Source organism: Dendrobates tinctorius, unplaced genomic scaffold, assembly GCF_039654945.1.
Source record: "Dendrobates tinctorius isolate UK_male_01 unplaced genomic scaffold, ASM3965494v1 ptg000078l, whole genome shotgun sequence".
NCBI lineage: Eukaryota > Metazoa > Chordata > Amphibia > Anura > Dendrobatidae > Dendrobates > Dendrobates tinctorius.
In genome coordinates, this window is record NW_027361746.1 from 2661768 (window position 1) to 2689696 (window position 27929).

The 27929-nt window shown below is 42.3% G+C and overlaps 1 protein-coding gene across 1 annotated transcript in view; it reads right to left on the minus strand.

Moving 5' to 3' along the window:
- Nucleotides 1-1757: 1757 nt before the first annotated feature.
- ITGA1 (integrin subunit alpha 1) overlaps nucleotides 1758-27929 on the minus strand; it is a 249680-nt gene continuing 223508 nt past the window's right edge. The window contains exons 22-30 of the mRNA XM_073583398.1: nucleotides 27538-27614; nucleotides 25058-25141; nucleotides 20326-20428; nucleotides 19007-19120; nucleotides 14960-15064; nucleotides 12225-12329; nucleotides 10495-10587; nucleotides 6632-6748; nucleotides 1758-4787 (exon numbers count right to left, since the gene is read on the minus strand). Coding sequence (XP_073439499.1) covers nucleotides 4743-4787; nucleotides 6632-6748; nucleotides 10495-10587; nucleotides 12225-12329; nucleotides 14960-15064; nucleotides 19007-19120; nucleotides 20326-20428; nucleotides 25058-25141; nucleotides 27538-27614 — 843 coding nt within the window. The 3' untranslated portion in view covers nucleotides 1758-4742. The remainder of the gene's footprint in view (nucleotides 4788-6631; nucleotides 6749-10494; nucleotides 10588-12224; nucleotides 12330-14959; nucleotides 15065-19006; nucleotides 19121-20325; nucleotides 20429-25057; nucleotides 25142-27537; nucleotides 27615-27929) is intronic.

The following is a 27929-nucleotide window of genomic DNA, read 5'->3' on the forward strand; positions in this document are numbered from 1 at the left end:
GCCATGTGATTGGCTGATTAGAAATTAAGTCTTAACACACAGTTGGACAGGTGTACCTAATAAAGTGGCCAGTGAGTGTATACTGTATATATACACACACACACACACACATATATACATATATACTGTATACAAGGCTGTAGTCAGAATTATTCAGCCCCCACTGAAAATTCATTTATTCAGTTATTAGCATAAATCACAGTCTTTCTGCTGTCAAACAATAACAATTTAAAGACCTCAACACACCTAATATAACAAGTAATTTCTCCAAATTGAACACAGAATAACACTTTTGCAGACTAGTGCAGTCTCAGAATTAATCCCCTCTTTCAGGACAAGCACCTTTAGTACTTAGAGCACCTCTGGCTGTTATGACCTGCTGCAAACTTGATGTACAAACCAAAACCAGGAAAAGAATACAAAAAGTCCATCACATCTTGATTTCAGACTTGAACTCCTTAGAAAAGCTTTGGCGGGATTAGAAGAAGGCAACTGCAGCATGTAAACGCAAGAATATCAATCAACTGGTGGCCATTACCCCTGAGAAATAGGCTTAAGGTACTGTCACACTAAGCGATATCACTAGCAATATCGCTATAACTTGTGACGTTATAGCGATATTGCTAGTGATATCGCTGTGTCTGATACTTACCTACGACCGACTCCCCCGCTGGTTATCGCTGATTGCGCGAGAACGTTCAGGACTGCTTCTCGTCGTCAGCTTCCTGCTGGGCTTCCTGTGGAGAGACGAGCGACGCGTGGAGCCGGGCGGGAGGACGCAGGATCGCCTAGTATGACAGGTAAGTAGCGACCCCCGACCCCTGCGATGTCACTGGTGAGATCTGCCTGTGTGGCAGCTCACTAGCGACCACTTAGTGATGTACCAGCGATCCTGACCGCGTCATATCGCTGGTCGGGATCGCTGGTACATCGCTAAGTGTGACAGTACCTTTAGACTTTTTAAAAACACTGCCAGAAACTGGTTTGAGGATATGTATCACAATTGCAGGAGGTTATGACAGCCAGAAGTGCTCTACTAAGTACCAAAGATACTTGTCATGAAGACGGTGAATAATCCTGAGAGTAATCAATTAAAATGGTAGTTTGTGATAAACTTGGAGAAACAACTTCTTATATTAGTTGTTGAGCTATGTACATTGTTCTTATTTCACTGGTTTCGTGCAAACAGCAGAAATTTCTAAGTTTTGCCAATAGACCACATTGGCAGCGGGGGTTGAATAATTTTGTAAAATATTTAGGCTGTGTGCCCACGTTGCATTTTTTAAGCGTTTTTGAAGCGTTTGTGCTGGATCAGACCCTTCAGAAACGCTTAAAAGAAGCTTCCCATTCAATCTAATGCATTTTTGGCTTTTTGTGCCAATGCATGCGTTTTTTTCCGCTCAGAAAACGCTTAGCGGCTAAAAACGCAGCATGATCATTATTTTCCGCATAGGTCTGCGTTTTTAGCTATTTCCAATGTTCCCAGAAACCGCGCAGAAAAAACGCATCAAAAACACGCAGAAATAAAACGCGCGGTTTCTGGGAAGGTGTCCGGGTTTCTGAGCGTGGGCACATAGCCTTGTGAACATGGAATCCATACTAATACCCAGGCCCTGTTGTCTAAAGCGTCTCAAAAATCTTTCTCCAACATAAGAAACCTGTATATATATATATATATATATATATATATATATATATTTTATACATATACACATGGGCCTTAGCTTATTTGTTTGATTGGTAGATGAGATCAGAAATCAATTGCTCTATGCTTTATTTATTTTTAGCATTTTTTATTCTTTACATTTTTTTCTTTTAATGTGTTTGACAAAATGCACATCTGCGCAGTTTATTAATCTGTTTTAGTAAAACTCATAGCATATCTATATTTCTACAGCCTAGTAATGCCACATTATTACACCGTAGTACCACTTAGTATGTAAAGATACATTATAACGCACACTTTTATGGCAAAGTAAATTAAACCAGTAAAGGGTAGAAAATATTCTGCCACTATATCACAGTGTTTATGGCTACCGCTGGCTCCATTGGCCTCCCTCTCATACTAAATAGTATAAAACTCAGTATTTCTTGCACCTTTTCTACTCATTTTTGGCTTGAAGCGACGTGATTGTCATGTGTTCTAGCATTATGAGAAGTGTTGCTGTGACACACCATAGGCTTGAACAACTGGTGCTTTACAGTTGCGTTAAGAACAGTTGATATATGAAACTTTAATAAGGCTATGTGCACACGTTGCGGAAAATACACTAGAATTCTGCATGTGTCATTCTTGCGTATTTCCCGCGTTTTAACTAGCGTTTTGCAAGCGTAATTAGCTTGCAGAATGCTAGCGTTTTCCAAGCGATCTGTAGCAACGCTTGGAGAACTGATTGACAGGTTGGTCACACTCGTCAAACATAGTGTTTGACGAGTGTGACCAACTTTTTACTATTGAGGCCGCCTATGCAGAATCAGTAGTAAAAAGATAAAAGTAAAAGGTTTTTCTCACCTTCTGGCGTCCCACGCAGCTTTCCCGATCCTCGCGATCCTCCTGGCAAGTCCCGTTCCCAGCGATGCCTTACGATAATGACCTTTGATGACGTAGCGGTTTCACGAGACCGCTACAGCATCGCGAGACGCGACGTCAGAAAAAGGTCATCACAATGCATCACTGAGAACGGGAGTTGGCGGGAGCATTGCTGAGGCCTTGGAATGCTGCGTGGGACGCCGGAAGGTGAGAAACACACCTTTTTTTATTGTAATTCTATTTTTACAGGGATATGGTACCCAGAGCCTGGAGGAGAATCTCCTCCCCTCCAGACCGTGGGTACCATCCGCACATTTTCAGCTTACTTTGAGCATGGTGGGCACAGCCACATGCGGAAAGTAAGCAGAACAATGGATTCCTATGTGTGCGGAATTCCCGCGATTCCGCGCAAAGAATGGGCATTTTTCTGCGATGCGATTTTGCAGCAGAAAAATACACAGCATCAGCACAGCATGTGCGGAATGCCATTGAATACAATGGCTTGCTTATTTTATGCGTTTTTGCAGCGTTTTCGCGGCGAAAAACGTGACAAAAACGCATAAAATCCACGGGAATTCCGGACGTGTGCACACAGCCTAAGGGTATGTGAACAATTTATTTTAGATGCTATAGAAACAAGTTAAAAAAATGCTAAAAAATGAACATACACACAGCCTTAGGTTATGTACACATGACGTCTTTTAGATGAAGTTTTCCAACGCAAAGATGCTTCAGGAAAACTCCAGTGATGTTTTTTTTTGCGGAGTCTTTGCTGATGGCATCTTTTTTTCTTCATTCTATATATAAAATAGTAACAGTTTCTTTGCGAAAGCCGCCAGAAGAGCGGATAGGACTTTTCTTTTAGCCGTTTGGCATTTTTGGGAACCTTTAAAGAAGTTTTCCCATGAACAAAGTTCATTTTAAAAAATAGATTTATAATAATAATAATTTCCACAATTGGATGTGTTAAAAAAATGTTCCTGTGCCGAGATAATTTTATAAATGTGTCCCTGCTGTGTACTGTGTAATGGCCATGTCTGATCATACCACAGCTACTCAGCAGGAAAGGAAGCAAAAGAGAGTATACAGACAGGACAGTATACTATAACAGTCACTTAATATTCACATTGCATTTTAGAAACCATTTTCCTTGTGATGCAATATCATCTATTGACTGTTTTACAAATTGATTTTATAGTTTTTGGCCTACAAATCTTTTGGGTTTTTTTTACTTTTGTATTCAAAAAACATTTGCTCATTTTACATTGGTTCAATATGCATTATTTTCTTCCTTTTTGCGTTCAATAGTTTTTGATGCAGAACCCCATTTAGTCGTTGTATTAGGTGGTACACTATATGATTTATAGTTCATCTCTGTTTATTTTTTAATTTTTTTTTGTACCTTGACCAATTGTTTCTATTGGTCTCTTCGCTGTTACAGTAAGTGAATATTTAAGAAAGTTAGGACTAGTTATTATGACAGATATATTAGGATGAAGAAGAGGCCCGGACATCTGGATGGGCTGTCATACTGCCGTATATATTTGTTTTGATACATTTTAGATGGAGAGAAGACCACCTCTATATTAATATGGCTACCACCAGTGTACAAAGTTTTATCTCCATCTCCCGATAAGTACTTTAGTGTCTATAACTATCTGTAAGATTTCATTTCATCATACCTGATTTACACCTCAGGAGTCTTAGGTACAAATTGTCTGGGGTCTTTCCACTCCACCCATTGTGCAGGTCATACCATGGGTCATGTACAGTATTAATGTTAGCTCAAAACCATCCCAATTTTCATGGGATTGTCCAAAAATTGGACCCTGAAAGACTGGGGGGCGTAGAAGAGTGTCTATGGAAAATTGGCCAAAGGGTGTGTTGAGAGTTTGAGTTTTTGAATTTGGTCTTGAGCATATGAGGGAGGGTAAAGACCTGTGATTGGAGATTCAGATGTTGTAGGGTATGCTGTAAATACCTAATTAACATATATGTACACCTAATTTACATATAAATTGTAGCTCATATGTAAATATCACTTTCCCTTTTCAAGGCCACCAAGGTATACTCTACCTATTGATAAATCTAGCCCTGGTTCCAAAACCATAAAATCAGAAGCAAAGAACTAGATTATAACCTCCTCTATCATCGTTAATAATCCTGAGACAATCTTCAAGTATTATCAGAATGTGTAAAGTACAAAGGGTCCTCATTCTTCCATCTTCTTTTTCAGGGGTCTCTTAAAGAAGCCAAGCTGAAAAATTAAAATGTTTCTATTAATAAAAATGCAAAAATGTTGGTACACAGTTATGAATTATATACAGTACATAGACTTAGGAATTTGTAGTTACTTTATAAAAAAGTAATGCCTAGCAATTTGAAAATTATATGTGTATACAGAGAGTATATTGCAATACACACCGATCGCTATCTTCTGCAGTTTTCAGCGCGACTCCAATCCTCTACTGCATCACATGACCTTACTTGTAGTGATGAGCAAGTATACTTGTTGCTCGGGTTTTCTTGAGTATTTTGGCGTTCTCGGAGATTTAGTTTGTGTCGACGCAGCTGCATGATTTGCGCTGCTGGACAGGCTGCATACATGTGAGGATTGCCTGTTTGTTAAAGAATCCCCACATGTATTCAGGCTGTCTAGCAGTTGCAAATCATGCAGCTGCTTTGACACAAACTAAATCTCAGAGCACGCCAAAATACTCGGAGGACACCCGAGCATACTCGGGAAAACCCTAGGAACGAGAATACTCGCTCATCACTACTCACTTGTGATTTGCCGAATCACACACAGTGTCTGCTGTGCGGGGCTGAGGTCACTTTTCCAGTTTTCTAAATGCAAATCTATAAGACTCATAATAAGGCTCTCTAAGGCTGGTTTCACATTAGCGCTTTTGTGCGCAGCGCATCGTGCGCACCCGTGCGCATGCGCACTGCGCACCTATACTTAACATGACGTGCGCATGGTCTTGCGCATACTTGCGTTTTCGTGCGCATGCGTTTTTTTGTCTTTTGCGCCAGGCGCGCCAGACGCAACATGTTGCATTTTTGGTTCCGCCCTGTCTCGTCAAAAAAACGCATGCGCACGCTTGCGCACGGAATGCGCAAAAACACCACATTGGAGCCTATGGGAACGCATGCGTGCGCATGGTCTTGCGCACGCTTGCGTTTTTTTGCGCATGCGTTTTTGAGTTAAACAAGTCTAGAATGTTCTCTAGACAATGGAAAAAATGTCACACTTAAAAACGCATGCGCATAAAAAACGCCAACGCATGCAAAAAACGCATGTAAAACGCAAACAACTCTGCGTTTTTTTTACACATCAGCGTGCGCATGACGTTAAAAAAACGCGCGTTTGTTTTGCGTTTTTCTTTGCGTTTTTTATGCGCCCGATGCGCTGCGCAAAAAAACGCTAATGTGAAACTAGCCTAACCCTACTCGCGTGTCTCATAGACTTACATTGAGAAAGTGACCCATATTTAATCACAAGACGCTGTATGATTCAGCAGATATCTATAAGCACTTTCTAACAGCTGTTAAGTCAATTATTTGACGTTACTTGAAATCCACAAAATCTCCCAAAACTTTGGGTGAATAGGTGGAAGAGATTAACAATATTCTGAAAATGGAAGACTTGATTGCACATGATATGTCACTTCAAAGCTTTTCATCACCAATGGACATGTTGGATATTATTCACTGAGGGGAATAATCTGGCAATCTGGTTGTCAGATAATAAAAATTAAAATAGAATGCCGTGGTAGATGTGGTCTCCTCTGAAGTGCTGGTTTCTGTGTCCATAAGAGGGATCCTTTACTAGGTGGTGCCAGTCATGACTCCCTAAATGAAGTGCTTCAGCTACTTCCTGTGAGTTCCCACCCAGACACATCAGGTACCAGTGAACATCTACCCTGAGGACCCCTTGACAGATTGGGATAGGATGGATTTTGGGGTTATTTACTTTTTTTTCAACACAAGTGCCGAACAAAAGTTGAAAATTTTCAGGCAAATGTTCTCCACGTCATTGTAAGCATCCTTGTAGATATGTGCACCAGTAACATGACGCACTTGTTCGCCAATACTTACTTTCCACATTGCAAATATGATGAGGGCAAGTAAGAGCAGTCCGATGATTATGCTCAGAGGGATCACCCACAATGGCACCTTGCCATGCTCCAGCTCTTTAGACAGTTTGATCATGGTCTGCAAAGAGGATAAATTAATGATCGTGAGCCCATTGAGGGTGATGCAAAAGGCAAGACATTAGCGTGGCACGTGTATTTCTTACTGGACCCCTCTGTACACTATTTAGGGGTGCTTTCACATTGCGTTCAGGCACTTGTTCCTTGAACCTGTCAGGGCTTGCATCCGAATACCCTGCAAAACAGGATTCGGACGTGTGCACCAGGTGGCCATTGACTGTAATGCTGCAGACACAGTGAACATTCGGGAGCCTGGGTGTCCGTCTTAAATAGCGAACACTCCCGAACAGCATGAACGACAAAGCGCACGTTCGCTGTCGGCACCATTACAGCATATGGCCAAATCGGCACAGACATCCGAATTCCGTTTTGCTGGGGGGTCGGGCGTAAACCCCGACGAGGCCATGGAACGGGTGACTAAGCTCAATGTGAATGCACCCTAAGGTTTCATGCATTCATATAGTTGACAACCAATAAAGTTGAGTTCACACACAGCATCTTTGCAAAAACACTACATTTTTTAATGCAGTTTATGAAACCAAAAATGGATTTAGCAGGAGGTAGAATTCCTTCCATTATATTTCGTTTTGGCTAAAAAACACTTTGGATAAATGTCCCTCATGTATTTTTTTCATAAACTATGTAAAGAAAACCGGTCTTTGTTGTACATAACAACCAATCATGGTGCAGCTTTTATTTTACTACATTGGTTTAAAAAATGAAAGCTGAGCTCTGATTGGTTGCTATGAGCAACACAGGCAGGTTGGATAAACGAGGCCTGTTGTGGGTCAATGGGACTAAATTGTAATACTAGGCACAAAAAAATGGTCAGAGGTGGTTCTGTTTCTGAAACAAAGCAGCCATTCTTTTTAATTTCTAATGCTAAACAACTTTTTTAAGATAGGTGCTACCCATACTGTTATTTCTCCCATTCATTTCTATGGGAATTATAGATCAGCCAGGCAGGCTTGGGCCTTCAGCTCCCCAGGTAAGATCGGGTCAGAGGGATCCTATATGTGATATATAGTAGTTGCAGTTCCCAGACGTGGGATGAATATGTGCTCTTGCAAACCCCTAAAGATCATGAAGTTATCACTTATGCTATTTAAAAGTGATAACTTGCTAAAATGAATATAACCCCTTACCGACATCTACCATACATGTACGATGCAAGTCAATAGTGGGTGTATGACGTGGGCTCACAGTGTATTCTTACGTTTTAAGGGTAAGAATACACTGTGAGCCCACTTAATATTTTCTTACAATTTACCTTTGTAAACTGTGAAATTCTGTATGGAGTGGGCTCACGGGTGTGAGCTAGCTCCATATTCGAAAGGTAATGGCTGTGTGTTACAGCCAGGACCGTGCTCTGAAAGCTGCAAGTGGCACAAAGCACCGCCCGCGATTGTTAACTTGTTAAACTTGACAGCGGCATTAACAGTGCGCCGGCATGGGCGCGCGTCATTCTACATGCTCAGCAGCGTGCTTGTGACGCAATCGCGGGATGCCAATGGGTTGCCAAGACATCAGGGGGTCTGTTGAAGACCTTCGTACTTGTCATCACAGAGCTTCTTTGAAACCCTGTCTGCGGCCGAACTGCAAAGAAGACCATCAATTTCACTATATGCAGTAATGCTGCATATAGTATAAGCAATCAGACAGTCGTAGTTTCACATCCCCTAAGAAGACTAAAAACTACAGTGAATAGTAAAAAAAAACTTTTGAAAAATTAAAAAAAAACCCATAAAAGTTCAAATCACCCCCCAGTTCCCCGATTAAAAATTAGAGATAATAAAAAAATTAAAAAAAAAAAAATACATATACTGTATGTGGTATCGCCACATTCAGAAATATCCGATCTAAATATAAAATAATCACCATAAAAAAATTCAGGAACTCCAAAATTATTATTTTTGGTGGCTTCAATACCATAAAAAATGCTGGAACAAGTTATCAAAATGTCACATATATTCCAAAACGGTATCAATAAACACATTGTCTAGCCCTGCAAAAAAATAAGCCATTACACAGCTCTATGGCCTCCCCTCTAACACTCTCGCACCCCTCCAATTTATTCTTAACTCTGCTGCCCAACTAATCCACCTGTCCCCCCGCTATTCCCCGGCCTCTCCCCTCGGTCAATCCCTGCAGTGGCTCCCCATTACCCAAAGACTCCAGTTCAAAACCCTAACCATGACATACAAAGCCGTCCACAACCTGAGTCCTCCATACATCTGTGACCTTGTCTCCCGGTACTTACCTGCACGAAAACTCCGATCCTCACAAGATCTCCTCTGCTCCCCTCTTATCTCCTCTTCACACAATCGCATACAAGATTTCTCCCACTTATCCCCCCTGCTCTGGAACGCTCTACCACAACAAATCAGACTCTCTCCTGCCATGGAAACCTTCAAAAAGAACCTGAAGACCCACCTCTTCCGACAAGCTTACAACCTGCAGTAACCACCGATCCACCAAACCGCTACACGACCAGCTCTACCCTCGTCTACTGTATCCTCACCCATCCCTTGTAGATTGTGAGCCCTCGTGGGCAGGGTCCTCTCTCCTCCTGTACCAGTCGTGACTTGTATTGTTTAAGATTAGTTTAAGATTACTGTACTTGTATGTATTACTGTATGTATACACCTCCTCACATGTAAAGCGCCATTGGAATAAATGGCGCTATAATAATAAATAATAATAATAATATCGACTGGAAAAATAAAATGCTGCAGAAAATGGTGACACAACCCACCCAATTTTTTTTTTCAAACTAATGAATGTTTTTTTACCTCTAAAAGAATAAAAAAACTGGACATATTTGGTATTGTCATAATCGTACTGATGAGCAAAATCATACTGCAAGGTCATTTTTATCACGCAATATATACCGTAAAAACAGTTCCCAAAAAACAATGTCAGAACTGCATTTTTTTCACATTATTTTTCTTGTTTTCCAAAATACAACTTCAAAAATAAGCCCTTATATGTCTATGTGGACAAAAAAAAAATAAAAATTCTGGTTCTGGGAAAAAGGGGAGGAAATTATGAAAATGCAAAAATGGAAATTGATCACGTCGGGAAGGGGTTAACCCATTCTTGAACACTCATTGTCTTTTGATCTTGGGTGAGGCTGGTCACGAATCAGCAGCAATATCTTTTTAAAGAATAAGTGTGATTTCAAGCAACTTTTCTAAATAAGCTGTCCTATGAGGAATGACACCATTTCTGTCCATTACATGATTTCTATCCTGCATTCTCACCAGTTTTCCCCTCTGCATGATCTATCTGTAACTTTCAATCCACTGTTTGCTGGGGGGAGGAGGTAAGCTGCAGTGCAGCACAGAGAGGGGGTTCTTCATTCACTTTTTAGCTCCCAGAGACAATATGCAGCAATGTGGAGGACATTATACAGCAGAGCTGAGCGGTTTGTGAATCAAGCTCTGATGTGAGGTGAAACGCTTGTTACATAGCTCTGCACGATGGTTTTCTGTCTGTCTCTCTTCTCCTAAGTGCTTCTCTCTCCATGGAGGATAATAGGCTTTGCACAAGGCACCTGTAGTTCATCTCCCTTGAGCAAGATGGTTTAGCAGCTCGATACAAAGTGTTAAAATCCAATTGCTGCTGGATCAGATCCCCTCTGATCTGGTATTGATGGCCTATCCCATGAATAGGTCATCGATTCACACACCTGGAAAAACCATTTTAAGCAATTTTTGAGTTTTAAGACGTTTTCTTCGGACTTACCTCAAAATTTTCACTCTCAGGATTCAAGGCAATGATAGAATTTTCACTTTTCAGTACTGCACTTAACACAAGATTCAGACTGTGGATACTGGCCTGCACAACAGACATCATTGTAAGTTCTCAGGCGCAGGTTATACTTGTCATCTATATCTAAGTTCACTACATGATCGTCTGCCACCATAATTTCATCACGGCAAAAATGGAAGCTGGCACATTTATGCGGTGCTGCGCTGTGCGAATGAAGAGGCTTGGGATTCCAAATGGCTTTTAATAATACCAACGCGTTTCTGCACCTTTCTCAAGCTATATAAACCAAGATGTTTTTTGTGCCTTGAGAAAGGTCCCGGTACATGGCAGAAACGAGTTTGAAATCCATAGGCTCTTCATTCCCGCAGCGCAGCCCACCTAAACGTGCCAGCTTTCATTTTTGCCATTATACTTCTGGAAGAACTTTTCCCGACAGTCACGAGGCAGCAGCAGCAGCTTTCCTCGCCTTTTATAGGTGTTGTGCCTGCAAACAATACCTTTAGGTGAGTGCTACCATCGACTATACCTATCCCTTACCTGACGCTACTGCCCTATTCTGTGTGCGCTTCTGTCCCTCTCCAGAGCTTCTCGTACTTTCATCATAGCTCATCACGCCATTCCCTTTACATTTACTGTTAGCTACATATACAGAAGTACTCTATGGCAGAGACTTGTGCATATTATAACAAAAATCTGCTGCTTTGCTCCTTAGGTAAACCCTGCCCAAAAACTAGCGCAAACACCATGAAACCGAAAAAAGTTGCAAATGTTTGTGTGACAAAATGTGCAACTTGTTTCCCTTAAAAAATTGTAACAAAGAGCTTAATAAATACACTGAAACTTGTTTACCTATATTGAAGGGGTTGCAAAAAGTATGGAATTTATCCCCTATCTACAAGAAAGGGGATAACTTCCTGATCGCAGGGTGTCCAACCCGTGAATGTCTGATGGCTATCCCTTGTGGTCCCATTGAGAATGAATGAAGGTCAGGTGTGAATGCTTGATCTCGACTCTATTAGGGCAATGTTCACGTGTTCAGTATTTGGTCAGGATTTGTAAGCCAAAATAAGGAGAGGATGAAAGATGCAGAAGTGGCAACTTGTTTCGATTAAACCTTTCCTCTGTTAGTTCCTGATTTTGGCTTGCAAATACTGATGTAAAATAAAAACCTGTAAGGAGGATTTTGCTATATAATCCAAGGATAGCTTGGGGTAAGTGTCAAATCACAGATTTGAACGATGTGTCACTTATCAGGCTGTGTTCTGTTTACTTACAATGAAGGTTTAATCACCTGCTGATTATCATTGCCTCGTCTACAGCAGCACATGCATGCTAGTCTGACTCTGCCCCTACTGTGATAAGCAGCTCACTGTTTATAAACATTGTATAGCGAGCCTGGTATGGTGGGGTTAGCTTCCTCAGCTCTGCTTCATTGCCAAATCTAAGAACTGTGCTTGTGTCTGAACAGCTGCACCCAGTAATCTAAGTGATTTATCATTAGAATCAGGGTCTCTTGGCCTACATCAAATGAGGTAGCAAAAACCTGCTGACACATTTCCTTTAATTTCTCTTCCTTAGAATAGAGTTTAATAATCTGATACTGCCATCAAATTGTTGCTGACATCAAGCAGAGATAATGAAAATAATAAAGGAAAACTACTTTCATGTTGGGCATGCAATGCAAGTGAAAATGATTGGATTACCTTAATAAATGTTGCTTTCCATACTCGCATAGAGATGTTGATGTGAGTATTGTCCGATGGCTCCACGGTGCAGTAAAATGACGGGCAGCTATTTCTCTTGCAGTCCTGTTACATATCATATAATCAGGCTTGACATTACACATACATAGGCTCCTTTAACACTGGCATATCAGGGTATGTTCACATTGAGTATTTTGGCGTACTATTTAAAGCAGATCCACATCAAAAGCCACATCAAAGAGTATTTTTTATGTGGATTTTGAAATGGATTCACTTGAAAATCCATGTAAAAAAAGCTCTATGTGGTCGTACACTTAGGCTTCATTTTCATAGGATCCATGACAGATGCATTAACCATTTTGCCGTACATCCCAATATATCCAGATATACATGTCTTTGAGTTCAGTATTTATCATCAGTTGTAAGAGTATAGGATGGGCTTAGGAGCGGAGGACAAGAAAAACGCAGTGTCTTACAGTTCCAGCAAAATGGATGTGATTTATAGAAATCTCCTGCCCGCTTTCCTTTTAATTTACGAAGCACAAACTGACCTGCGGTGCACAGAACACTTCGTTCTAAGTGTGGATTTTCCCCACAGACTTAAATTAGAGTGGAAAAATCCGCCAGTAAAAAAAAAACGCACTAATAACGCACGTAATCCGCACATGAATTTATCACTAAAGTTTGGTCAAAGCCAAATACCAGGAAACATGAAAAACAAAGCAGGTTAATTGAACCCCTTCATGACATATGATGTATATTTACGTCATATGTCGTGTCCCTGTCTTTGATGCGGGCTCTAGCGCTGAGCCCGCCTCTTTCTCCACAGATTATGGCTGATTTAATCATCTCTCATGTTCCTTTAACAGCTGTGGCTGGATCGTAGCTCCACCTGAGACTGTTAACCAATTAAATACCGCTGTCAGAGATTGACAGCGAGATTTAACACATGCCAGCCGGAAGCACGTCACAAATCCCGTACATCGGCGCCTCTGTCACATGATCGGGGGCACCAATGGGTTGTCATGACTTCTCTTTCTGATGGGAGACTTTATAATCGTTATCTTTCTTCTTCTGAAATCCTATAAGCTGATTTGTAACCACATGAAACTTGAGTTAAACTATGTGGTCATATATCAGGAGAGAGGAGCTCAGAAAAACAAAAAATAATTGTAACCTCTCCCCTCTGTATTAGCTCGCTGACATATTCCCAGTCAAAGACAAGAAAAAAAAAAGCACTCTTACTTTATTAAAGAAGTTTCTTAATCAGGCAGGCAAAATGTCTCTACAGAGAGGGAGAGGATTTGAACTCTAGTGCCCCCTATTGGAAGCAGTGATCCTAAAAGTCAATTTTGATCCTTCAATGAGCCTTGCAATATGCCTTAGGATAAAAGCTAAACTAAAACTAGTATGCATGGCTTTTAAATCTCCTCACTCTGACATGCCAGGCTTGACATGTCACTCTACACAAGGATCCAAGAGGTAACGTTTCTCCTTACGGAGAGTGACATGTCAAGGTGAGGAGACTTTTAAGCTGCAATGCTCCTGTGGGAAACATGTAAATTGTCTCTTCAGAAAGGAAGAGGACTAGAAATCTAGTGTCACCTATAAGAAGTAGCAATCCTAAAAGTCAACATCGTCTCTCTAACGAGTCTTGTCATATGACTTAGGATTAAAAACCAAAATCTCATGCAATGTTTCAACATAAGCAATCTTTGTGTTTGCTTGACAAAGACCTCCGAGGTTGATACGTTGCATTCATGTAGATCTTTTTCTTGAATTCAAGTGAACCCTTGGATTGAGAAATTCTCCTGCGTGCACCTGTTTGGCAGAAATTTTATTGAAGATTGTCTTATCTCATTGTGCAGACACTGAGGCTTTGGAAGGCAAACCATGCAAAAATTTCAATGAAACCCAATCGCAGAAATGATTTTAGTCCAAAATACATGCATTTAAGTCAAATCTAAAAAATAATATTGATGGTGTCTAAATCCTTTATATTGAATTAAAAAATAGATTTAAAAAATAATAAAAGTTTAAATGATTCTCCCGTTTTATATTGGAGGTCCAATAAAAAATAAAAATTCTCCAATATGGTTCACTGTTAGACTGTGCTCACATTGCCATACAGTGCCATATAGTGCCTGAATGGAATAAAGTATAGCGCCCAAACAATAGTGCCGTTCAGTAGGCTGGTGAAATGACACCAAATAACAATGCCATATAGTTCTGCCACCACAAGACATTGTACAAATAATATACAGCACAGTGCCTAGTAGCAATGCCTAATAGTGCCTACAGGTGGGCATACCATACACATGAGAGAGCCACCTCCTGAACAGATCGGCCCCCATACACATAAGATGGTCAGCAAGTCCTGCTGAAATATAAACCATTTCGGACTAGGATTCCAAAGGCCCACCAGTAACATTGACTTTGAGGGTCCCCTTTTCAGCTACATGCAAATATTGCATTATTTATCACATACCTTTTATACATTAGGCTAGGTAGTTTGTTAAATGATTGATACGATGCTGCCATTGTCTGTATATAGAGAATCAAGTCTTTTGTGCCAATTACTGCTCATATAGAAGGATGTGGGGCCCACCAGGGGATTTCCCTGTTCTCCTGTGGGCCAGTCCGAGCCTGAATGTAAATGCCACCTTGCTCCTACACTGCCATATGGTGGACCAGAAAAAAATCCACTCGATGCAAAGAATAATCCTAATATTTACCAATATTGTATCTTTTATACTTTCTTTAAATGTTTCCAAATGATACGTTCTTCCTGAATTTATGTGGAAAGGGTCCAACAATTTATCACTATCACAGTTCACATTCTGAAAAGAGAAAACATATCAGATCTGTCACCAACTTTCATCACACAAGCTTCACACATTATTGTTTAATTCTGTTAATCTTTATGAGGCTGGTGTACTTACTGTGATAATCTATATCAGAATGAGAATGATTTATCTAAATGACGAAATGGTTCATGAGTCAGTGGGATAGTGTGGCAGCTTGTATGAGCAGTGTGATATCATGGCAGCAGCAGAGAGGAGGGACATTAAAGAGCTGTCAGTCAGGCTAAGTGAGCAGGAATTCAGGAAAACATTGAACACAAAGTAAATACAGCAGCCTCATCAAGCTACTAATAGTCATTTAAATGGAAAAGTATTAGGCAAACTTCTGTCCAATACAAGACATACTGGTGCATCCTATGTGGGGTGCGGGTCTGTGAACTAGGCTCAGGAGCTGAGCCTGCTCAAACATGGAGGGTGCTGACTGTGTCATACACTTAGCACTGGTCCCTACTGGTCAGTCAGTTAAATTCAACTGTCGGTCTCTGGCAGAGGAATGTAAATGGCACAATCCCTGTATGGTGCCAGCTTTGGTACCTATTTTCCCTCCCACCATGCGATCACGGAGTGCAAATGGTTTGCCATGGCAGGCTTGGGACTTCTGAAACCCTCAGTTGCCACCATCTTGATGTTTGTGTGAGGACCAGTCACGGGCGGACTTTATAGGAGACCAAGATTTGCACTATATGCTGTAGTTTTGCTGCAAGGGGCTTAAAGGGTACCTGTCACCAGAAAATACACTATTAACCTGCAGATATGGGATGAATGTGAAGGTTAATAGCACAATTATCCTTCCTGGTGAATGCACTTAGGAGAATGCCGAGGGGAGAAAATCAAGTTTATTCCCCCTGCAGTATTCGGGTTTCACTCATGGGGTGGCGCGGGTTCAGTCACGGGGACGGTGCAGGTTCAGTCATGGGGACGGCGCAGGTTCAGTCATGGGGCGATGCGGGTTCAATCAGGTGGATGAAGCATGTTCAGTCACAGGGCGGTGCCGGTTCAGTCACGGGGATGGTGCAGGTTCAGTCACAGGACGGCACAGGTTCAGTCACGGGGCGGCGCAGGATTAGTCATGGGGCGGCATGGGTTCAGTCATGGGGATGGCGCGTGATCAGTCACAGGGAGGCAGGGGTTAAGTCACGGGAAAGGCACAGGTTGAGTCACCGCTCAGAGTATAGAGAGCAGCGTCTGTAACTGTGTTTCCGGCTCTGACTGACGCTGGCTCTACAGCATTCGGGCTGGCTGTTAGGCAGTGCCGGGGGCGTGGTTACCGCCTCCTCTGTTTATACTCAGAGCGGTGACTGAACCAGCGCCGTACCGCCCCCCCATAACTGAAACAGAATACTGCCAGGGGTGATAAAATTCATTTTCTCCCCGCAACGCTCATGTAAGTGCAGGTGCTGGGCAGGTTAGTAGCACTATTAACCTGCAGACTAACCCCATATCTGCAGGTTAATAGTGTTTTTTCTGGTTACTGGTTCCCTTTCAGTCTGCTGTGGGGACTAAACAATGCAGAGGAAAAGAAAAAAGATTTAAGATTTTAAAACATGTTACAAAAAAATCCCCACATTTTAATCATCCCCATTCTCAATATTTAGAAGTAATAATAATTATATATGTATGCATAATTGTTGTATTGGTAAAATATCTAATCCTTGAAAACATTGTATTATGTAACACATTTGATAAACAGTGTAAGGTAAAGTGCCAAAACCGCTGCTTTTGCTCCGCACCAAACATGCAATAAAAAGTGATCAAACCATCTACTGTATATATTCCAAAATAATACCAAGAAAAACGCCATCTTGTCACACAGAAATCAAGCCCTCGCGAGCCCCGCTCCACCGACAGAGAAATAAAAAAGTTAGATGTCTCAGAAAATGGTGACAATTTATTATTTTTTTCCCAATCCCTTAAATAAAAATAGTTTTACAGCTTTGGGATCTCCGTACCCGTACCGGCCTGAAGAATTTTGCTGTCATTTTTGCTTCACTTTGAATACCGTAAAAACAAAGTCTGGGAAACCACGGGGAATTCTGTTTTTTTTTTATCTATTTCTACGCACTTGGAATTTTTTTTTCCCCGTGTTTGAGAACATTGTATGTTAGACTAAATGGTGTCATTCACAAGTACGACCTGTCTTACAAAAAACAAGCGCTTATAGGGGTACAAGGACGGAAATATAAAAAAGTTATGGAGGAAGTAACGAAAGAGTGCATGACTTATGGATATGGGACGGACCCCCACTCCATCTTAAAACCACCATAACTACAGTAAACCTAGGCACTAGAATAAATACACAACACATTATTTTGGTTGTCAAAATGGCCACAGCTTTATTTAAATCCCAGGATTAAAAACAATCACAGTAGGAGTCAGGTGAAGTGCTAGTACATTGGGATTCACAAGTACTGTGATATCCCAGCTGTCTGACATACAGAACCAGGCCAGACAGCCATAAAGGGGCGGCACGCACTGGCTTGCCATTCAAGCAGAGCCAGTAAACTTTCAGGGCACCAATGACCCTATTATCCTCACTCCTGTGCTTAACCACTGTGCCCGCCCCTGATTGACGTTACCATTACAACGTCCTTGAGGCTGGCCACCAAAGCCGAGCCTGTTCATCTCCATGAGGTTTTACATACTCTATTAGTTAAAATGAGTCCACCTTAACTTGCCTGCAACTTCCACCTGACTCCTAAACCGCAAAGCTGTGACGGGTTATAAATTCACATTTGACACCATTTTTTTTTTTTTTTTCTTTATAAATCACTTTAGTAAACTTATAAACTATAAGTCCCTGCAAAAGCATTAAGGGGACTAACTTGGCAAACCTCCGACTCACAAAGAGTCATCCTACAGCACTCAGGAGAGGAAAAACCCCCTGTGGAGGAAACCTCTAGGGAACCATGGCTGAAGGATGGCCCTTCCCTTGGGCTTAGAAGGTTAATGCTGTTAACTCTTTATAGCCATGATAAAATTGAACCTGGAACAAAATATACAATGGTAAGTTCAAAAATACAATAAAGCATTCATCATACAAGCAATAATTAAAACTTTTTAGGACAATGATTATAAACAGGGCGGGTGGGCGGGAAATGCTTCCTCCTGTTCATCCTGTGCATGAAAGAGAGAGAGAGACACAGATTTCCTGATCTATATAAGCAACACCCTCCTCACAGTGACCCCCAGGCACAGACATACTGTGCTTCTTCCTCTGAAAGCAACATCCCTCGTGCTTAAAAATCTACACCACTACACCAAAAAAGCTGCAGGAGTAAAGGTCCACCCATCCCCAAGTCATGTCCTCCTCCGCCTATGGCTCCAGTGGTTTCTATATCTTCATATGAGTGAACCTATTTAGTAGCTGCTGCTTCATAAAGGAAGAGCAGCATCCTTTACCATGTATGTGGGGGCACACGAAGTATGGGGACCCATTACTGAAATGTAGATGTATGATAGTGGTGAAATGTCCAACCCTGGAGTCAGGGGCAGATTTTACTAATCATGTGGATCTGTGATCAGAAGATAACGTCTAATTTCCCCTATAAATAAGAGTAATTAGTGATGAGTGAGTATACTCGTTGCTCGGGTGATCTCTGAGTATTTTGACGTGCTCGGAGACTTAACTTTCGTTGTCTCAGCTGCATGATTTGTGACTTGTAGATAGGGAATTCACACATGTATTCAGCCTAACAAACAGGCATTCCAAACATGTATTTAGCCTGTCCAGCAGTCACAAATCATGCAGCTGAGACAACGAAACCTAAATCTCCAAGCACGCTAAAATACTCAGAGGACACCCTCGCTCATCACTAAAGAGTATGTTTGGGAGGTCAGGGAAAGCCCGCTCTCATACCTCTGACACCTGAGTGACAAGTCAGTAGAGGAGCGCAAAACAGATAACATTAATAATCTTACATCAGAAGAGGACACATGGGTCAAGTACAGGAGGATGTTGCCATCTGGAGTCTTAAAGTGGAATGACAGGCGGAATGTTACCCTCGGCATCGGGATTAAATCATTCCTCTTAATCTGGAAAAGAACACAGTGAATCCACATAATGATGAGAGGCAGCAGCGAAAAGCCGTATAATAAAGTGTCATGTATCAGAAAAGGAGCAATGAGGTGTCCTAAATGGAAGAGGGAAGAGAAAACCACCTCTTCGCCCAGGCGAAGTGGGGGCACAGCAGGCCCTTGAAGAGTTCCTCTGCGTTGCACCTCCCGGCGGAGGTGGGACAGCATTGTCCAGGGACCGGAAAGTGTATGCTGCAGCCACAAGCTGGGGACGGGCAGCGGTGGCCGCAGGTGGCTGCGAACAGGCCGCAGCCGCAGGCTGAAGCCGAGCTGCGGGGACCGCGAGCGGCAGCGGACAGGCCGCAGCAAAGGGCTGGAGATGAGCGGCTGCGGCCGCGGGTGGCAGCAGACAGGCGAGTTGGGCAGTGGCGGCTGCGGGCAGCAGCGGACAGGCCACTGCCGCGGGCTGGAGTCGGGCGGTGGCGGCTGCGGGTGGCAGCGGACAGGCCGCATCCGCGGGCTGGAGTGGAGCAGCGGCGGCCGCGGGTGGCAGCGCACAGGCCGCAGTCGTGGGCTAGAGTCGGACGGTGGCGGCTGCGGGCGGCAGCAGACAGGCCGCAGTCGCGGGCTGGAGTCGGTCGGTGGCGGCCGCGAGGAGCGCAGTTGGACGGTGTCTCTCTGCTGAACGGCTCGGTGCCATCTCCCTTCTGTCTGCGGTGAGTCTCCCTTCAGTCTCTCCAGTCACTGCTCTCTTCTTGCTCTGGCTCTCGCTCTGGCTCTCTGGGGCCCTCTAGCTTCCTTTCTCCTCTGTCGACTGCCCTCTGCTGGCGTCCTCAGCCCCTTTTATACTGGCTCCACCCCCAGTCTTTCTAGAACTCTCTGTGTTCCGTCTCCTAATTATGTCCCCCGGAAACAGTCCCTAGGAACCTTGGTGACAGTCCCCTTGGTTCCGGCCCGGTTACACAGCGGGGACACCTCCTCCTACAACTGCAGGATGCATTTCATGTCAGTCATAGTTTAGCTGTGGAGAAGGAACACGTCATCATAATGTGATGATTCCAGCCTGGCTAATGGGACATCGCTTAGTGGCTCTTACTTTTGACATAAACACAAGGTCACTTTGATAAGTTAGAGAACATTCCTTGGATGCTCATGTAAAGATTTGTAATGTTTACTTTCTCTCTCTATATAAAAAAAAATGTGTACGCTGGAAGTAATCTTACCATATAATTTAGATTGATTTCTGGCCCAATTGCATGGGTGGAGTTAATGACAGCGGAGATTGAATCGTTGGCGGGGAAGCTGACGTGGAACTCTTTTTTAGAACTTCAAACAAGAAAACAAAAACTCAAAAAGAAGGAAATCAAAAGTCACACAACGATCATATCACACCTATCACATCACACATCTATCATGTCCAATATAATATGTACACATTAGCTGGAAAATTTCCCCAAAATTCTCCTTAGGTCTCTAAATAGTTGAAGAAGACATTGTGGATTACATGATTAAGGCTGGAGTCACACTACCGTAGAATACGGACGAGTGCAATGCGAAAAAAAAAAAAATTGCACAGCCCTCGGACCACTGTTAATCTATGGGGCAGCTCCCATCATCATTTTTTTTCTCGCCTGAATTATACAGGCGAGAGAAATCACAGCATGCTGCGATTTGCACCGTATTATGGCCGAGACTCGTATTACCGCTGACGTCACTGAGGATGTGCAGACTCCCCACATGACCCGCGGTGAACTCTGCAGCGTGGAAAATGTTCAGAAACTTTCCCATACTTCTGAGTTCATGTCCGTTCAGGCGGGGAGGCTGCGCAGGCAGCTTTTCATTCAATCCACAGTGGGTTACAGTCGGGCCGGTAGTGTTAGCACCACTCCCGGTTGTAAACTATTTAACCCCTTGAGATGGATTGCAGTGTGGGACATGACTGTACGGTGGATAGGTATGGGATAGTGTTGATTTTTTTATTTTGGATTTTTTACAGGAGAACGATGGCTTCGATTAGTTTGGGAGTTTAATAAAAATGGAAAAAATGTGTGTTTAATTATTTCATTAAAAGACTTTATTCTTAATGTGTGTGTGTGTGTGTTTGTTTTTTAACCCTTTCATACTATTGGATTAATAATGGATAGGTGTCTTATTGACACCTCTTCATTATTAACCAGGCTTAATGTCACCTTACAATGCAAAGGTGACATTAACTCCTTATTACCCCATATGCCACCCACTACAGGTCAATGGGAAGAGAGAGGCTAAGTGCTGGAATTGGCGCCTCTTACAGTTGCACCTTTTCTGGGGTGGCTGGGGGCAGATGTTTTTAGCCACGGGGGCCCAATAACCATGGTCCCTCTCTAGGCTATTAATATCTGCCCTCAGTCACTGGCTTTCCCTCTCCGGTGGAGAAAATTGCGTGGGAGACCACGCTAGTTTTCTCCATGAATTAATTCTTTAATTTAACACCTACAGCTCCAGTATTTTACATACACACACTAATAACATTATTAGTGAGAGACATATATAAATCCAACGGATATGCAATGGTTTACTTTATATAAACCACGTCTCATATACTGTCGGGTTCTGTAATGATTTTACAGAAGCCGACAATTGAATTATCACCTACTCTGCTATCTATATCTCTATGAAATATATATATGTATATACACTAGCTGAAGAGCGCGGCGCTGCCCGGGCATAGTAACTAACTGTGGTTAGTTATAGCAAATTACAATTATCCTCCATCCCATAGTCCCGTGCCCATATACCCATCATACATATCCACGATCCCATAGGCCCGTGCCCATATACCCATCATACATATCCTCCATCCCATAGTCGAGTGCCCATATACCCATCACACATCCTCCATCCCATAGTCCCATGCCCATATACCCATCACACATCCTCCATACCATAGTCCCTTGCCCATATACCCATCATACATATTCGCCGTCCCATAGTCGAGTGCCCATATACCCATCACACATCCTTCATCTCATAGTCCCATGCCCATATACCCATCATACATATCCTCCATCCCATAGTCCCGTGCCCATATACCCATCATAGATATCCGCCATCCCATAGTCCCATGCCCATATACCCGTCATGCATATCCTCCATCCCATAGTCCAGTGCCCATATACCATCACACATCCTCCATCCCATAGTCCCATGCCCATATACCCATCACACATCCTCCATACCATAGTCCCTTGCCCATATACCCATCATACATATTCGCCGTCCCATAGTCCCGTGCCCATATACCCATCACACATCCTTCATCTCATAGTCCCATGCCCATATACCCATCATACATATCCTCCATCCCATAGTCCCGTGCCCATATACCCATCATAGATATCCGCCATCCCATAGTCCCATGCCCATATACCCGTCATGCATATCCTCCATCCCATAGTCCAGTGCCCATATACCATCACACATCCTCCATCCCATAGTCCCATGCCCATATACCCATCATACATATCCTCCATCCCATAGTCCAGTGCCCATATACCCATCACACATCCTACATCCCATAGTCAACCATTATGACATCATAATGAGCGGCGGGGCTTGCAACCTATGATGACATCAGCGTCACCATGGCAACCATTATGACATCATAATGAGGGGCGGGGCTTGATACACACACCCTTTTCCCCCATTATGTAGATAGGGGCAAAATTGTTTGGTGAATTGGAAAGCGCGGGGTTAAAATTTCGCCTCACAACATAGCCTAGGACACTCTCGGGGTCCAGACATGTGACTGTGCCAAATTTTGTGGCTGTAGCTGTGACGGTGCAGATGTCAATCCCGGACATACACACACACATACATACATACACACACTTGAGCTTTATATATTAGATGTGTGTGTCAATGACATATAGATATATATATATATATATACACACACACATACACACTGTATATATGTTTTCACGAATATTTGAGGCCATGGATCCATTATATGTCCATTTTGCGAACCGGCGAGAAAATCTCGCCATACGGATGTCTCATGAATGTCACACGGATGCTTAGATGCGAGAGTATCGCATCCTCGCATTACACATGGATGACATACGGATCACTGTTCATGGAACATTTCTGCAATTCTCGGACCGATTTTTTATACACTGTGTGTGACTCCAGCCTTATAATAATAATGATATTGACTAGTATAAGAAGACAAAAATTCTACATTTGACCTTAAAAATGGTTACAGATGTACCAAGCGCTGATAATGTCATTGCAGCATTACTGTGGCACAACTAACACACCGCGTAGCACTTTCATCCACTTTCTGTTGAAGTGGCGGTGCTACATTATTTAGTGCGAATGTTGCTTAATGCTCAGTGTGCTAAACCAGTGCAAACTTTTTTGCTCCATGTATAAACAGTATATCAAAAATATACAAATTCACTAGATCTACACCATTGCGCAAAAGTTTTAGACAGGTGTGGAATAAATGCTGAAAAGTAGGAATAATTTTAAAAATATAAGTGTAAAAAGTTTATTTTTATCAATTAACAAAACACAAAGTGAATGAACTAAAGAGAAATCCAAATTAAATCGATATTTGGTGTGACCGCCCTTACACTTGCAAACAGTTTTTGAAGAAACTTGTCAGGAAGGTTGTTCCAAACATCTTGGAGAACTAACCGCAGATCTTCTCTGAATGTCACTTGTGAAAATCCTTCTTTTTCTTCAAGTAAACCCAACTACACTCAATGGCATTGAGATCAGGGCTCTGTCAGATCATTTCTTCCAGGACTCCTTTTTCTTCTTTACGATGAAGAGCGTTATTAATGACATTGGATGTGTGTTCAGAGTTGTTGTTTTTCTGTAGAATTAATTTGGAGATACATTTCTCTTTCACTTTGTCTTATCCGAGCAGGTTCGCTCAGCACTACCTGCAGACAATCATTATTGTACCGCTCTCCAGGCGAACAAACTGCCTTCTGTTACAGACAAATATTTCACGTTTTGACTCATCACTCCAGAGCACTTTCTGACATTTTTCTGCACCCCAAGTAATATGATGTTTTCCTGCATAGTTGGTATCACCTTCTCCATGACGGAGGTATAACTTTTAAACGTAATTCTTCCATGAAAACATCTTCTTGTCCAGTCTTCTCTGAACAGTAGATGGGTGTAGATACTGTAGGTATCACTGGTTGCTGACAGTTTGTTTTGTTAATTGATAAAAAATAAACCATTAGCACTTCTAATTTTGAAATCATTTTTATTTTTCAGTATTTTTCCACACCTGCGTAAAACTTTTGCACAGTACTCTTTATGAATTTTTTGCACAATTTTCAAATTCTAGCGAATCTGAATTTTTGGGAATTCAATTCATGTGAATCTAGCATACCTGTGGAGCGACAGATTGCTGGATTCATATGGGCTGAATAGGGGTTAAAACAAAAAATAAAACATCATACTCCCCTTGTCTCTCACCTGTCACTGGAGCTCTCTACCAGTCATCTGCTAGATTCCTTACATACTCTCTCTGGGTCTATTCAGTCTTCTCTGGCTCTAACAAGGCCTCAACACATGATCACATGATCTGTCTTAGGTGGCACGACGTGGGGCGACACGCGTTCTTATGTCATAACGTGCGTTGAAGCCTAGTCAGCACTGCGATGAAAAACAGGAGAAGACCCGAGCTGCAGCAGGCGTTGTAGGGAGTGAGTAGAGGACCGGCAGGGGAGTATGATATTTGTTTTTTAACTTCTTGCCAGCCCATTTGTTTATTATGCTTTGGGATCAGGAGATTGCTACCATAATATGAAGCTTTTTTTGTAGCAGATATCTGGGCTTTCCCAGTCGAATTTGACGCAAACTTTCCAAATTTGAATTTTGATAAATTTTCTTATCTCTAAATAATTTAATATTTGTCTCCTGTGATTAAAAAAAAAAATCATTATATACCCAGTGAATGTCAGCCAAGACTCGTATTTAACAGGGAATGTAATGTTTTTTCTGTTATCATCGAAGTTCTTCTCTTCACTGTCACTGAAAGACAACAAGAAAAATGCATTCATCTCCATTATTCTGATATTACTATGTGTACCATAGAACTTTTTATTTGATTTAGTTCCCCTATTTGATCTGTCATCTGTCATTACTGCCAACCAGGCTCGGACTGGCCCATAGGGTAATAGGGGAATCCTCTGATGGGCCCCTATGCATATCTGGGTCCCTAACCCCACTGTAAGGGCAGTAGTTGGCATAATTCACTTGATTCACTCTCTACAGAAAAAAGCAGCATTTCATCATTCATTAACCAAACTACCCAGTTTATTATATAGAGATACAGGTATATTTGTAAATGAGGGTAGTGTAATATTTGTGTGCAGGTGAAAAGTGGGCCCCTCAAAGTCATGATCACTGATGGGCCCTGGGCACCCCAGTCCGACACTGCTGTCAACTATGAAATTGTGCACATAAGTATGAAAGCTCTGTATAAACTCTGAATGGAGAGAAAAATGGATCTTTAAAGGGAATCTATCACCCTTTTTTTGGACTATGAGCTGCCGGCATTGACATCAGGGGCTTATCTACAGCATTTTGTAATGCTGTAGATAAGCCTCCGATGTAACCTGAAAGATAAGAAAAAAGAGTTAGATTATACTCACCCGGGGGTCTGGTCCGGGTCCGATGGGTGTTGCGGTCCGGCGCCTCTCATCTTGCAGCGATGCCGTCCTCTTCTTCCCTTCCTGTTGTGGCTCCGGCTCCGGCGCACTGCTCTGCCCTGTTGAGGGCAGAGCAGAATACTACAGTGTGCAGGTGCTGGACTTCTCCCGGCGCATGCGCACTGCAAGACTCTGCTCTGCCCTCAATAGAGCAGAGCAGTGTGCCTGCGCCGGAGCCACAACAGGAAGGGAAGAAGAGGACAACATCATATGAAGATGGGAGGCGCTGGACCAGACGGCAACACCCATCGGACCGGACAAGACCCCCGGGTGAGTATAATCTAACTCTTTTTTTCTGTAGATAAGCCCCTGATGTCGATGCCGGCAGCTTATAGTCCAAAAAGAGGGTGACAGATTCCCTTTAATTGTGATGCCGAAGATACCATGTGATGAGAAAAGGAAATCCATGAGGAGATGTGTGGGGGAATGTGGTTTTATTAGTCAACAAGTTTGAAAATTCACAGACTTTTTCATGTGGTTTTGTCCTGATGAAGAAGGTTCAGACACATTAACTAATAAAACTACACATCTCCTGCTGGATTTCTTTTTTCATCATATGGTTTGTTCGGCAGCACAGTTAAAGGGGATATCTGAGACTTTAGAAAAAAAGACATGTAGTTGATAACAGAGGCAACTACCTGCCTGCTGTACCCGGCACGGGTCATTGACCGCTCCTGCCAGAGATTCAGCTGCTGCCTGTCAACAGAGCAGCGGTTTCTCTTCCTGTTGACAGGGTAGGACTTCAGGTGTCATGCTGATCGACAGCTGACTCTCGCTATCTAATTGAGGGAAGCTGCTGTCAGCATGACATCAGTATTCCCACCCTGTCAAAAGGAAGAGAAACTACTGCTCTGATAGGGAGCGGCTGAATCTCTGGCAGGAGCGGTCAATGACTGACGCCGGGTACAACAGGCAGGTAGTCGCCTCTGTTAGCATTTACATGCCTTTTTAAAGTCCTGGATATCCCCTTTACAGTTCCAAACTCAATACTTTTTCTCTCCTTGTATGTATCCTTCGATCTGCAGCAGTTGGTTTTCTGAACTTTCGATGGTGTTGTGGTTCCACAATCCCTGCACCTATCATCTTCATTGTTTCTATCCAGGCAAGATTACAGTTTTCTCCTATTAAACTCTGAATGGAACAGAACTGTAATACTCCATCCTTGTCTCTTTGGAGGCATACAGAAAGAAAACTCAGGCATCCATCACATGCCAAATTACAGAGCTTTGGCTACCATGTGAACCCATCAGCACACTGCGATCGCGTCATGGTGGAACCAATGGGCACAAAAACGCACACTCACACCGGATCATATGACTTAAATGCTACTGTCAGCGATTGACAGCGGCATTTAAGCGGTCGAACAGTAGCAATTGGAGCAAGCTGATAATTAAATCTCAGGCTCAATTTCACCTACCACAGAGAAAGTAAAGTATACAGTGTCAGTTCATATTGATGGGATATCTGTCAGCACATAACAAGGACAAGTCTCCACTTTTGCCAAGAGATGAAATGGACCCCCCCTTTTTCATCTAATGACCCTGAATTGTCCAATAGGATTTATGAAAATTGTTTTTCTAAACCCATTAAGCGCCAAAATCAAATAAAATCATATAAAACATCAGCTAAAGGTATAAAGACAAAAGGAAACCGGAAAATTCAAGAAGGCATGTACAATATCTATGTGGGATTAGGATCATGGTATTGATACCGTACCTTATTGCAGTCATAAATATAGACACTGTTTCCAGAAGATGAGAGATGTTGAACTGGAAAGTGACCATAAATGTGATCTTGAAAAAGAGAAAAAAAAAATCCATTATATTGCATATAACAAGATACCGATGCAGTCAGGTACAGATTACCTATTCGATAACTGTACCTCTCTGTCTTACTGTTTTAGCAGGATTGAAATAGCACTAGCTAGGCAGAAATGTTATCAGTATGCACCGCATGAGATATTTTTTTATTTTATTTTTTATAATCTTTACTGAATTAAAATGTTACCTGACAGCTCCTCTTAAGTGTTTTCAATAATATTGGAAATGTTCGTATTTTTCATCATTAGAAAAAAAAAGAAAACCGTATCTTTGAAATCCCCTATATTT